Source organism: Oncorhynchus mykiss, chromosome 11, assembly GCF_057628025.1.
Source record: "Oncorhynchus mykiss isolate SJ-2025 chromosome 11, ASM5762802v1, whole genome shotgun sequence".
Taxonomy (NCBI): Eukaryota; Metazoa; Chordata; class Actinopteri; order Salmoniformes; family Salmonidae; genus Oncorhynchus; species Oncorhynchus mykiss.
Genome location: NC_143032.1, coordinates 76,178,151 through 76,193,029, shown reverse-complemented (window position 1 = coordinate 76,193,029; position 14,879 = coordinate 76,178,151). Strand labels below are relative to the sequence as shown.

The window sequence follows — 14,879 nt, the reverse complement described above, 5'->3', positions numbered from 1 at the left end:
ATGTTTTTGCAGTGGTGGTATTGCAGACCCCAAGTTACAAACACTGTTCTAGAATTGTTCATATTTTTCTGTATAGGTGTGATAATTAGGCTATGGGTATCAGATATTGTTATATCAGAATATGTTATTATACACTCCCCTTCGTATTTATTTGGACAGTGAAGCTAAAACTTTTAATTTGGACAAATTCACGTGTGTAGCTTTAAGAGCAGGGGGCGTGTTATTATATGATGCCTTTTATTTGAATATACAGTAGTGGAGTCAGATTGCGTCTGATGTTTTTCTCTTTATCTGTGACTGACTAATGCAAGACATACAGTTAAATAACTAAGCAGCAAGCGTCTAGTCCTCAGGAATGAACATAACACACTCAAAACGTTAATTTAGGAACCTTTTATTGGATCGTTCCTGTAAATAGTCAAGCATTCATTCAAACCAACTAAGGGATTGCGCTATTCAGAACCATGGATTTGCACATTCTGGATCACAGACTGCGAGTGACCAGCATTTGCAAAAATGGTCTGGTCAATTTCACTCACCCCCTCATCAAACTAATTTTCCTGCGGAACAGAGCAAGGTAAGGTTGTTTGCATGACGAGATTATTTTAGCTAATTTAAAACAGTCAGCGATCCTAAAACCAGCAACAACAACAACAAAAAAGCAGTTCGCACTCGCTGATAGCAGACATGCTTGCTAGCTAACGTTTGCTAGTTTGTTAATCCTGTCTCACATTCATCTGCTATGTAAATGTCATGATATACTGTAGTTAGCGACGCTATCCCGTTCAATTAAGGCCGTAATTGTGCATGTCATGCTATGTCGATGTAGCCAGCTGCACCCCTAAACAATGATTAAAACGTGGACCAGAGGTAACCAGACAATTTAATGTGGTGCACTGTTTATTGTACTTGCCGTCAATGAATGAGCACACCAGTCCAAAATGTAGTAGTGTTTAATTTTTCTATACTAATATCAGTCTTTCATTTGCTGAAACAGTAGCTCAGTAAATGTTTAGCTATTATTTTGAAGAGTGATCATTAGAAAACCTAAAGTATGTTTAGTTGTTATAGGCCTATTGGTAACTATGCCAACAAACAAAACACGTATTCAGTGTTCAGATACAGGTGGTCTTTGGGCAGAGCAATTGTCTAGTTAACCCCACCTCACTTTCACTGTTTTCTATTTAGGTACTTGTCTGTTCTTACATGATATTATGATGATGAAAGCACTTTCCTTTCAATGGGACCTAATCACTTCCCCAAGACTTGTCATGGCAAAGGCAGCTCTCTGGAAATTCATCTTTAAAGAGCCTGAATATAAAGCTTTTAAAGTGTCTGGAACGGATGGTGGCTGCAGTGGCAATTTTTAGTTAATCCCTGGAAATCCTGCCTTTGTTATGTAATTGTTTATGACTGGGCCTGTCCTGCATATGCATCAGCCGGAAGAAAGGATTAAACATCTAGCAGTAACTATACAGGCTAGCAGTATATTGTATAGTAGTAGCCTATATAATTGTAGGCCTATGAATTCAGAGGTGGAAAGGAGGCTCAACATACACAGTAGGCCTACATAGTTTGGGAAGAAATGCCATCCATGCCAAGTTGGAGAAGGCTGTTTTTAAAAGGTGATTTTTATAGCCTAGACCCCACTTTGTGTTCTGCGAAGTCTAAGCAGCTCTACTGGCAGTCTTCAAGGACTTGCTTATCATAAAGGTTTCACAGATCAATCCAGTAACATCAGTCTACCAGCTCAGGCGCCATACTCGTCTGACTAGCGTCACTGATGATAGAATTGGCCTTGACCCTCACCCACCCACCCCCCCCGACACTTCCTTTAGATGTGTAGAGACATGTACACACTGGATATATTGCTCAATGATAGCTTCTAAAGGTGTTAGTCACCCAAAGAGTTCCTCAGCTTCTCCCTCCAGTGAGTCATTAGTAGGTTATTCATTGTACCTGCTGGCTTATGGTCAGCTACTAGGGTTGAATCCAAAGAAAAGTCAGAATGAAGTAGAATTGCCCTGTCATGCAGTAACAGCTTAGGGACTTAGGCTGTTAACCTACATGGGTTTTGTCTCCCTTTGTTGTTGCTTTGTGTCATATTCATATGTCATATTCTGTTGTGTCCTGGTTGTTTTCCTGTTTTGGAGTAAGGATCAGGCCATGTGGAAAAATAATGGTTTAGACTGAATTGTTTTGAGTTACCATGAATGCATTTGGGGAACATAACAACAACCCTAATATAAACAATGTTTATTTTTTTTATTTTTTTTTTAGACCGCTTCACAATATAATTGGTTTTAGACTACAGATCTCCCTCTTGTAGGGCTCTGCAATAAATTAGAGTATAGGGCACAAAATCACTCAAAAGCAAACAACCATAGAAGGAATTTTCAGGATAGGCTACCTAACCAGTCAGCACAGTATAGTAGCAAGCAGATCTTGTAAGCTGTTTTTTCTTGTTTACAGCTCTGTCTGACAGTTTCTTCAGTAGCATAATTCTCATTCCGCAACAATCTATTGTAGAATATCTGTGTGAGTGTGTTATTGAATCTTAAGTAGCCTACTCTAGTGTTCAGCAATAACCAGCTGGTAATGGTAACTTTATTGATCATCGCTCTCTCTCACCAAGTTTCTGTTTCTTCTTGGCAGTGTTATTCTTCTGCTGAAATAAGCACCGTCAGCCTTCATGATAAGGGTTTGAAGGAAAGGTTAAGGAGAAGGATTATCTCTCTCCCAGCTGAATTTAGTGTCTGCTACAGTGTTAATCTCTAAGGCTGTGGTGGTGGTCAGGGATGCACACTCATACTGTATAATGTTAGTCAGTAGCCTATGTTGCTGCCTGCCCCCTGACCTCTGCAGCTTGCTGACGAGAGAGCATGGGTCGCAACTCTGAGCCAAAATTAATGTGGATTTATTTTCTTCTCCATTTGCCTTCTACAGTAGGCAGTCAAGGGCCCTTGGTTAGCAGCAGGGGGAGAGCTGGGTAAACTTCATCCATTGTTCATTCAAAGACACTCTGTGAAAGTGGAACGCCCATTAGGTCAGTCTCTAGCCAATCGCAAGTTTAGACACATACACCATGTTCATCCAGAGTTGGTGGGAGATGGTTCATAACACAGAACGCCATCACGGCTCACAACCCTCACCTTTCCTCTGATGGAACGCCAGTTCTCTCCTCTGTATTGGTAAAGAACATCATTTTGAGTGCCATGTTTTTCAAGTCTCTCTCTTTCACTTGCTCTCTTGCCCTCACACCACAAAATAAATAAATTGTTTGTCACCAATCATAAATGTGCTGACTGTGCCTTTGTTGCATCATGGAGACACATGAGAATGGAATGGATGTTGACTTTTATTATCTAAGGCTGGAATAAAGAATTAGAATGTTAATGTAGAAGCTTTTTTAGAAAATCTAGAATGACTAGCACAGAAACAGGAAACTATCCTAACCCAGCAACAGCGTCACGTAGATAGGAAGTTAAATACCCAGCTCCAAACCATCAATTAGGCTACACTCTCCCTTTGGTAAAAAAAAATATGATCATTAATAAGCTTTTAAATGTTTGCAGCCTTAACAAAGCAGATTGAGGGTTGCTACCTGTTAGCACCATCCTCTCCCCCTTCTTCTAGCAGGCTTTACAATAACAAGTCGGAAATCTAGCAGTAAATTCCGAGGTTGAGAATGAAGCAAACTTTCACTGGCCTTGTTCGTGCTCTGACGGGCGCTGGGCTACCTAGCAGTATGTTGCTGTAGAGCCGGACAGGGTGAGAGGTCAACAGGAAGGGCTGACTGTGAGGTGACAGTAGACAATGGTCTGCTGAGTTAGCTCGCTGCCTTGCTTGCTCTACAGACGGCTGGGTGGAGCTATGTATTTTGTCCCCTCTCACTGGTTGCGTCCGAAATGGCTCCCTATTCCCTACTGTATGATGTGCAGTACACTACTCTGTAGGGAATAGGGTGCCATTTCGGATGCACACCTCTCTCTGGATTGATTGCCCTGTCTCATGAAACCAGCGGATTACGTTTTGCTGAGTAGGACCCCGTACAGGATTCTAGTGTTATACAGATGGGAGGGATAGCCATGGGGGGGGGACATTTTCTAATGACAGCAGAGAGGGATGTTGCTGTCTGTTGCTGAGGCAGAATAACAGTGAAGGGGAAGGTGTTGCACTGTTTAATCATCCAGAAGATTGGTCTGACTCTAACTCTGCATCCGTGACAACGACCATAGGAGTTGACTATACAAGTCTACAGAACCAACTGATCTGGGGCCAGGCTATTTCCTCTTCGGTTTTGCAGCAACCTTGCAAGGGAGAGAGGCGTGGTCTTGAATGAGCCACATACTGTATGTTTATGCTGAATGGACTTCCTGTTCTTTCACTCCTCTCCTGCAAAACTTCTACTTTGTATTATGCATAGTCCTCGTGAACCGCTCTCTTCTGCTGGCCAGGGGGCAGTCTGCCACAAAGACAACATTGTGGACAGAGTGTCTCCAAAACTCCTCTGTCTCTCTCTGAGACCAAAGTATTTTGGGTTCAGTCCTGAAATAATGAAGCCAGTCGGGAGTCCCCCGCTTACCCCAATGTACCCAGTGTTCCCCACTGCTAGGCAGCACAGCATTGGGCCTAATGAATGGGGCCCTCGAAAGAAGGACCATCCTGCCGTCCCATCTCAGAACGGCCGGGTTTGGCTCTGCTCTCTCTAGGATTAAAAAACACAGTGGGTGATTGAAGCAAAGCAGAGCCTTGTTCGATTGGGTGCACACATTGTGAGCAGACCAGGCATGCTGGGGGAATATTGGCACAGTGAAGACTAGAGTTTGGAGCTTGGCCAGAGGGCACTAGGTTTAAATCATCCCCAACACACACACCATCGCCATACTACACAGTAACACTCATAGTGGCAGCATGTTTTAGTTTGTTCTGAAAATGGTGATCTAATCTTCTCTCTCCCTTTCTCTCAGATGCAAGTTCTTCAGTCTGACAGAGACCCCAGAGAACTACACGGTTGTCCTGGATGAAGAGGGATTTAAAGGTAAATGACTCCTCCTTGGTATCAACCAGAGATGCACCACTTAACAAACCTCCACCCCCAGCCTATTCTCAGTCACACTCCCTTAACATCCTGAAGTCAACAACTTCAACGTCACATGTTTTTTTTATGGCCGATACTCTTTTGAGGTATTTTATTCCCAATGTCTGTATCTCACAGATGTAGTTGACATTACAGGCACATATTGCCTCCAGGCCTTCTCTATCTTTCTGTCTATTTTAAGAGGTGAAAGCTGGTGCAGAGAATCCACAAGGGGCTGCTTCTGACAAATGATTCCAACCAGAACAGTTCCCCTTTTGAAGGGGAATAGATAGAGAGAAGCAGAGCCTTGCAACACAATTAGACCCAACCAAATCATGAGAAAACAAAAAGATAATTACTTAACTATTTGCACATCATTACAACACTATGTAGACATGTCATTTGAAATGTCGTTATGCTTTTGGATCTTTTGGAAGTGTAATGTTTACTGTTGATTTTTGAGAGGGAGATCAGAGTCCTGGCACTGCTGTGAATGAATACCATTAGTTTCCCAGCCTGAAAGTGTTGTTTTTCTTCATCCCCTGAAGTAATTGAAGTTCACTTCACACATTTTTAATTCAAACCAGGCGCATCCCTGAGAACACTGAATTGTTGCATGACAGTGCTCTTCTTATGTGGAATGAAATAGGCTCTATAGCAACTAATATAAAAACACATTGCTATATAAGATTAAATAACATAGCAACAAAATACACTGAACAAAAATATAAAGTGTTGGTCCCATATTTCATGAGCTGAAATAAAAGATACCAGAAATGTTCCAAACACACAAAAAGCTTAATTCTGTCATTGTGTGCACAAATGTGTTTACATCCCTGTTAGTGAGCATTTCTCCTTTGCCAAGATAATCCATCTATCTGACAGGTGTAACGTATAAAGATCAGTACACAATTCCTGGAAGCTGAAAATGTCCCAGTTCTTCCACGGCCTGCTTACTCACCAGACATGTCACCAATTGAGCTTGTTTGGGATGCTCTGGATCGACATGTACAACAGCGTGTTCCAGTTCCCGACAATATCCAGCAACTTCGCACAGCCATTGAAGAGGAGTGGCACAACATTCCACAGGCCACCATCAACCAACCGCCTGATCAACTCTAAGCAAAGGAGATTTGTCATGCTGCATGAGGCAAATGTTGGTCACACCAGATACTGACTCCTATCCCTACTTTTTTTTGGTATCTGTGACCAACCGATGCATATCTGTATTCCCAGTCATGTGAAATCCATAGATTAGGGCTTAATGAATGTATATAAATTGACTGATCTCCTTATATGAACTGTAACTCAGTAAAATCTTTGAAATTGTTCCAGGTTGCGTTTATTTAAATTTATTTCGGTAAACAAACAATGATTTGTTAAATCCAGTACAATGCATCTGCTAGTGCACAATCACCTTTTGAAATACAGTGAAATACACATCTCAGTATACAACCCAGTATCCGAGTGCACTTTCCTCCCAGTTCCTATACTTCCTGTATAAATCAAATATTACATTAAAAGTTTGAGAGCTCACACCTGCTTCCCAAGTAGCTATCTGCTGTTGATGGCCTGTTTGGGGAAGGGGTGAGGACTGATCAGTGTCCTGTCTGGGTCAGTTATGGCCCTCTAGACCCTGTAGGGAATAGGACCTGGTTGAACCCTCCTTGACCCCTTCTCAGACCATAAACACACACGCGCTGTTAAGAAGTGGCTTACTCTCCTCAAATCTTAGACTGACTTTAGATCAGTCCCTGGGGGCACTTCATCCTACTCCCAACATACTGTAGGGACCATAGTGGGGATGGTGGAGAGTGGATGATGACATGATTTACCCCCCCCGAAGGAAGTGGATGGCAGTGGGGATGGGGTCCAATCAGAGGAAATTACTTAAAATAGCTGTGTAGACATAAGGTCAGGTTTGGAAAGTAGCAACTTAAACAAATTCTAACATTTAAGGGGTGGATCAGCTTAATATCACGGAAAGAATATCGGTTCCATCAATGTAATTGTCTGCATCGTTTCCAATCCCCAATATATTTATTTGGTAAATATGTATATATCCATACACGCATGCATACATATACACATATATACATACACATACCTATATAGACATACATATACACATATATACATACACATACCTATATAGACATACATACTTTTTTAAAGAATATACCTTTATTATTATTCCCCACAAACCCTTCTGCCGATCCCCCAATTGGAGTAAACTAATAAACACTTTTACCTTCACTTTTACCTTCAATCCATACATCTTATACACACTCTACAGACACAGTCTACTTTACAATAGTTCTCTCTTGTTTGTTTTTAGTCCTACCTCTATTTCTGATGTCCATCCAGTTTGATTTCTATTTGTAACTGTGATATTTCACAAAAGTTCTGATCCTATATACATTTTACAGACTCCGTATGTTTTACATGTTTTATCTTGTTATTAGTCCCACCCTTCAGCTCCATTCAACCTCTCCTCTCACCTCTCAACATCATCCATTTTGGATTTCTATTTGCCATATATTTTTCAACTGTGCTGTGATGCTTCACAAACGAATTGAACCTTTCTATTCTCATAGCTTCTACCGATTTGTAAATTAAAAATAAACATTTTTGCTAAAATAATTATGATATTAATGATTGATTGACTATGATTTTTCAAATCACCCAGTATTGCTATCTGCATCGTTAGTTCTAGTCAAATGTTACAATTCTTCAGCCATTCCTGGACCTGTGACCAAAAATGAACTACATATGGACAGTACCAAATGAATGATCTAATGACTCTGCCTCCTCACAGCAAAATCTGCAGAGATGGGAAGATTGTATCCCCCATATATATAACATTCTATTGGTTGCAAGAATTTTGTATAGTAATTTAAATTGAAAAATTTGAAGTTTTGCATCCGGCGTTGTTTTGCGTATCAATTCATAAACCATGTGCCATGGAATGGGTACATCCAAAATCTCTTCCCAACTATTTTGCAATTTATATGGCACAGCTGTCAGTTTTTTGGTCCTTAAATTAAATTGGTATATGTTTTTATTTATCACACTTTTCTTTAACCATTTATGTTCTTTAATACAGGGCCGACATACAAGTTCTTTACTTTTTTGTGCTGCAATTAATTGGTTGTAATTTTGGCTAGAGCAGACAGATGTCTGTGTTAGCTGCATGTGTGACATAACTCCACCAGTCCTATTTATGATATCATTCACTAAAATTATACCTTTTTTAAACATTTCTTTGAAAAATCGTTTTTTTAATCAATTAGTATATTTGAATTTAACCACAATATTTGTTGTATTATTTGTTCTGTCTTTTCAGGTGGATTTAAACTGAAATTGCAACCTGTTTAAAAAAAGAAAGATATTTTGGAGATTATTTCCTTTTCAAACAACCGAAAGTGGGCCGGTGTAATCTGAATAAAGGGGAAAAGGCCATTCTTGAACATAGAATGAGACATTCTTACCAATTTACTAGAAAACCAGTTTGGATTTAAGTTTAACTTTTGTATGATTGATGCCTTTAGTGAGAGGTCTAATGCTTTTATATTTAATCATTTCTGCCCTCTGAATTCATATTTGTTATATAATTAGGCCTTTTTAATTTAATCTGGCTTGCCGTTCCAAATAAAATTGAATATTTTATGTTCATATAATTTAAAAAGCAGGAAAGTAACAACTTTGCATTGGGCCTGTATGTACGATTGCTTTTAGAAAGAAGGCCTAACTTTACTGTGGGTTTTCTGTTCAATACAGTATAGACCACTAGTGGATAGTCTTTGTTTGAGTGAAGTGGTGTGTGTGTGTGTGTGTGTGTTCTGACATTACCTAACCCCCCCCCCCCCCCCTCTCCCCCCTGCAGAGCTGCAGCCCTCGGAGCATCTACTGGTCGAAAGTTCCGTGTGGCTGCCACTCAACGTGGTCTCCAACGGCAACTCTTCCAGCAGCTCGCAGGCAGTGGGCGTGACCAAAATCGCTAAGTCTGTCATCGCCCCATTGGCCCAGCAGCACGTGTCAGTCTTCATGCTCTCGACCTATCAGACGGACTTCATCCTGGTGAGTCCCCTGTCTCTGTGACCCCTCCAGTTATTACCTGCTGGGGCTTATTGGGTTGTCTGATGTGATTCTTTATCATTGTTTTTCAACATAATAGGTCTACATTTCTCTCTGAACATTCTGTAACGTTACTCCCTCCTAAACGGGCCACTGGTATCCAACCATTACAACAGTTGCTAAGCAATAGCCATAGGCGTCATGCCCATAGGGGGCACAAGGGCACAGATTTGTCCTAATTTTTCAGATTTTAAAGGAATTACTGAACTTCCTTTTTAAGCCCACGTTTTATCATTATTTATTTAAAAAAAAGAGGAGGGGGCACACTCACTGGACCAAGTAAAGTGTACCCCCCCCCCCCCCCCCCCCCCCCCCCAGTAAGTGGTCCCTTCCAAGGTGCGCCACAGAGCAAAGACACACAGCGTTTGATCTGCCTATAGCTGCCTGTGATGTGCAGGACTCTCAGGAGGTATGCTTGTAAATTAATTTGATCAAGCTATGTAGCCTACTGATTCCTTCTTGATGAGTAAATCATTTATTTTTTGATTTTTTATTGGTTCTCTCTAATACCTCATAACTAGCTACCAAGCCATTTTAGGCTATTAATCAAGTTTGAGTAGCTTGTCTAATTATCTTAGCTGGCATGCCTGCTGACAAGATTGCTAGACTTTAGAAAAGCCAAGCAATAACTATATACTGAATAAGACTCGCATTCCTTTCAATCTTTTACCCGGATTTTAGCAGAGATGCAGATAAGCATATTTGGTTCCTTTAAAAAATAACCATCAGTCAGGAGGATACAGACAGCTCAAGAGGTATGCTTAAATATGCAGAAAAATAAACAGACTTTTTACATAGAATTAAGCATAATGATTATGGCTCTATTGCATGAATAAGCTGTTTCAGGTGTTTGAAAAAATGCTAAGTTCTCAAACTCAAATCTGCCATCCTCACTTACTTTGTGTCCCCTCAAATCCTTGTCAAAAAAGAGCATTTCCCACAATGGTGGGAGCAGTGGGTCAAAGTGTTGCATGTTACGGAAGACGCCGATGATAAGTTGTGATGAAGTAGGTATAGCTTTGCAAAGCAGTTGCATTTGTCCCACTCCAAACGTAAGATAAATGTTATAAGTACAAATATGCCACTAGTCCATTTGAAGTAATAGAAGTGACTACAATGTAGCTTTTAAAAAATTCTCTCTCTCAATGTCACTGACTGTCAGCCCGCATGTTGTCCGCTTACTGTAGGTGAGGGAGAAGGACCTGGTTGTAGTTATTAATAGTGTCTTACTGTAGGTGAGGGAGAAGAACCTGGTTGTTGTTATTAATACTGTCTTACTGTAGGTGAGGGAGAAGGACCTGGTTGTTGTTATTAATACTGTCTTACTGTAGGTGAGGGAGAAGGACCTGGTTGTAGTTATTAATACTGTCTTACTGTAGGTGAGGGAGAAGGGCCTGGTTGTAGTTATTAATACTGTCTTACTGTAGGTGGGGGAGAAGGACCTGGTTGTAGTTATTAATACTGTCTTACTGTAGGTGAGGGAGAAGGACCTGGCTGTTGTTATTAATACTGTCTTACTGTAGGTGAGGGAGAAGAACCTGGCTGTCGTTATTAATACTGTCTTACTGTAGGTGAGGGAGAAGGACCTGGTTGTTATTAATACTGTCTTACTGTAGGTGAGGGAGAAGGGCCTGGTTGTAGTTATTAATACTGTCTTACTGTAGGTGAGGGAGAAGGACCTGGTTGTAGTTATTAATACTGTCTTACTGTAGGTGAGGGAGAAGGACCTGGCTGTCGTTATTAATACTGTCTTACTGTAGGTGAGGGAGAAGAACCTGGCTGTCGTTATTAATACTGTCTTACTGTAGGTGAGGGAGAAGGACCTGGCTGTCGTTATTAATACTGTCTTACTGTAGGTGAGGGAGAAGGGCCTGGTTGTAGTTATTAATACTGTCTTACTGTAGGTGAGGGAGAAGGACCTGGCTGTCGTTATTAATACTGTCTTACTGTAGGTGAGGGAGAAGGACCTGGTTGTTGTTATTAATACTGTCTTACTGTAGGTGAGGGAGAAGGACCTGGTTGTAGTTATTAATACTGTCTTACTGTAGGTGAGGGAGAAGGACCTGGTTGTAGTTATTAATACTGTCTTACTGTAGGTGAGGGAGAAGGACCTGGCTGTCGTTATTAATACTGTCTTACTGTAGGTGAGGGAGAAGAACCTGGCTGTCGTTATTAATACTGTCTTACTGTAGGTGGGGGAGAAGGACCTGGTTGTAGTTATTAATACTGTCTTACTGTAGGTGAGGGAGAAGGACCTGGCTGTCGTTATTAATACTGTCTTACTGTAGGTGAGGGAGAAGAACCTGGCTGTCGTTATTAATACTGTCTTACTGTAGGTGAGGGAGAAGGACCTGGTTGTTATTAATACTGTCTTACTGTAGGTGAGGGAGAAGGGCCTGGTTGTAGTTATTAATACTGTCTTACTGTAGGTGAGGGAGAAGGACCTGGTTGTAGTTATTAATACTGTCTTACTGTAGGTGAGGGAGAAGGACCTGGCTGTCGTTATTAATACTGTCTTACTGTAGGTGAGGGAGAAGAACCTGGCTGTCGTTATTAATACTGTCTTACTGTAGGTGAGGGAGAAGGACCTGGCTGTCGTTATTAATACTGTCTTACTGTAGGTGAGGGAGAAGGGCCTGGTTGTAGTTATTAATACTGTCTTACTGTAGGTGAGGGAGAAGGACCTGGCTGTCGTTATTAATACTGTCTTACTGTAGGTGAGGGAGAAGGACCTGGTTGTTGTTATTAATACTGTCTTACTGTAGGTGAGGGAGAAGGACCTGGTTGTAGTTATTAATACTGTCTTACTGTAGGTGAGGGAGAAGAACCTGGCTGTCGTTATTAATACTGTCTTACTGTAGGTGAGGGAGAAGAACCTGGTTGTTGTTATTAATACTGTCTTACTGTAGGTGAGGGAGAAGGACCTGGTTGTAGTTATTAATAGTGTCTTACTGTAGGTGAGGGAGAAGGACCTGGTTGTAGTTATTAATACTGTCTTACTGTAGGTGAGGGAGAAGGACCTGGTTGTAGTTATTAATACTGTCTTACTGTAGGTGAGGGAGAAGGACCTGGTTGTAGTTATTAATACTGTCTTACTGTAGGTGAGGGAGAAGGACCTGGCTGTCGTTATTAATACTGTCTTACTGTAGGTGAGGGAGAAGAACCTGGCTGTCGTTATTAATACTGTCTTACTGTAGGTGAGGGAGAAGAACCTGGCTGTCGTTATTAATACTGTCTTACTGTAGGTGAGGGAGAAGGACCTGGCTGTCGTTATTAATACTGTCTTACTGTAGGTGAGGGAGAAGAATCTGGCTGTCGTTATTAATACTGTCTTACTGTAGGTGAGGGAGAAGAACCTGGCTGTCGTTATTAATACTGTCTTACTGTAGGTGAGGGAGAAGGACCTGGTTGTAGTTATTAATACTGTCTTACTGTAGGTGAGGGAGAAGAACCTGGCTGTCGTTATTAATACTGTCTTACTGTAGGTGAGGGAGAAGGACCTGGCTGTAGTTATTAATACTGTCTTACTGTAGGTGAGGGAGAAGAACCTGGCTGTCGTTATTAATACTGTCTTACTGTAGGTGAGGGAGAAGGACCTGGCTGTCGTTATTAACACTCTGGAGGAAGAGTTCAACATCTACAGAGAGGTGGGGGGAGAGTACTCTGCTGTTCTCAGCCAAGATGTCCACAATGGCTTCCAGAAGAACGGCAAAGAAGGTACGTCGCAGCAGAGAGAGGGGAGGGGAGGGGGGGTGAGACCGAATGTATTGGAGGGTCACAGAAAGGGACAGACATAGAGAAACGATATTATCAGTCTGTGCTCTTTTTTTGAAGGGAACTATGGGTAACAGAATAGCCATGTTTTACAATAGAATCCCCCCACATGATAAAGTGAAGACATGCTTGTACTCTATAACACTACTTCTCACTGTCCCAGTGCTACAGGTTATTTCAGGTTGGGTTCAGGTTCTATACTATTATTCCCCTTCTGTTTCATATCCAGCCCCCCAGCTGACAGTGCACCCTTTGCTGATACCCCAGAACCAGTTCTGTGTGATGAGTCTGGACCCAGACACTCTGCCTGCCATCGCAACAACACTCATCGACGTTCTCTTCTACTCCAACAGGTGAGCTCTGCTCCGCGCAAAACCCTTTTTGACCCTTTTGTTGCCTTACCAGTTCAAGTCAAGATGGCTGCCGTGTGAAATCCTTACTTAGGGTAATGGTTCTGCCATATTTTTGTAAAAAAAAAACAAGTTGTTTTAAGACGGTCTTATTCTGAGTCTGTGGTGTAAAATGATTTTCTTCCTCAGTCCTAAAGAGGGCGCTCTTCCCAGCCAGGACCTGGACTGTATCAAGTTCTTTTCCTTCTCTCTGATCGATGGCTACGTCTCTCTGGTCATGGACACAGAGGCACAAAGACAGTAAGACTCATCTCCTCTCACCTCTCTTACATCTGAGCTGATTTAAAGTTTCACTTTGTGGGTGGCCTATCGGTTAGAGCGTTGGGCCAGTAACCAAAAGGTTGCTAATTAGAATCCTTGAGGCAAGACGCTAAAAAATCTCTGTGCCCTTCAGCAAAGCACTTAACCCTAATTGCTCCAGGGTCCCCATTGATAATGGCTGACCCTGGCCGTGACCCCACTCTCTGAGGGTCTTAAGATATGCAAAACCAAACTCCCCCTATCTCAATTTCACACATGCGTATAATACACACAAGAAATAGGACATATAAGCACCCACCTAATTATTATTTTAAATATTTTTTTCTTAGCAGTCAAACTTCCGACGTGTTCACGTCATGTGACATGCACACGTCATTGCAATAGTATTTGGAAGATGAATACACAACGCAGAGTTTGAGAGGACAAAAAATTAGAGTACCAATGGTCAATAGCTAATTGTAAGTAGAATTTGGGTTTCAGTTCAACATCTGTGGAATGTCACTCCTGAACTCAGAGCAACGTGTTCTACGTGGGCCACGTTTTCATTGGTCTGTACATTGAGTCTGGAGTGGGATACTTGTTATTTGGCCATTGGCCAAGTTGTCCTGCAAGGACTTCTGATTGGTCAACCCCAGGCTAGGGTGGGGGGTTATAAGTGGCATCCTGTCCTTTGTTCTGGGGGGAAATGCTGAGGACAGGGGGAGACTGAACATCTGACTCCCAGCGTAACATTTTGATTTGTCCTCTCTGAATAAACCTATTCTTCTCCCCCTTGATTTGCTTTGGAGTTTGTTTTATTGAAGGATAGATATACATTGCTAACATCATTTAGACGTTGTTTACACGTGACACTTACTTGTTATGTGTCAGTTTACTATTTCATATCAGACAATGAACATGAAATGTCCATCTTATACAATGAAAAAAATCTTATAAGACTATGCTTAGCATGACTGTAAAATAGTACATTTAGCTAAAATAGACATATCACAAAGAACAGTAACAACTTATTTTATGGTATATAAAAAAAAAGATTAGGCTAGTTAATATGCAGCCGGCACTCCTGGATCTAGGCCTAAAGTATTCAGACTCTTTTTTTGTTATTATTCCACATTTTGTTACATTACAGCCTCATTCTAAAATGGATTACTTAAAAAAATAAATAAATAAATTGAGGAACATGCTTAATTTGATCCATTTTAGAATAAGGCTGTAAT

General features: G+C 41.3%; 1 protein-coding gene across 2 annotated transcripts in view; it reads left to right on the top strand.

The window, feature by feature from the left end:
• Positions 1 to 227: 227 nt before the first annotated feature.
• The window catches only part of LOC110535112 (cytosolic arginine sensor for mTORC1 subunit 1), a 29,702-nt gene continuing 15,050 nt past the window's right edge, over positions 228 to 14,879 (top strand). For both annotated transcript variants that reach the window (XM_036936300.2, XM_090191134.1), the window contains exons 1-6: positions 228 to 577; positions 4,971 to 5,041; positions 8,967 to 9,160; positions 12,799 to 12,934; positions 13,221 to 13,344; positions 13,531 to 13,641. In XM_036936300.2, coding sequence (XP_036792195.2) covers positions 465 to 577; positions 4,971 to 5,041; positions 8,967 to 9,160; positions 12,799 to 12,934; positions 13,221 to 13,344; positions 13,531 to 13,641 — 749 coding nt within the window. In that variant the 5' untranslated portion in view covers positions 228 to 464. The remainder of the gene's footprint in view (positions 578 to 4,970; positions 5,042 to 8,966; positions 9,161 to 12,798; positions 12,935 to 13,220; positions 13,345 to 13,530; positions 13,642 to 14,879) is intronic.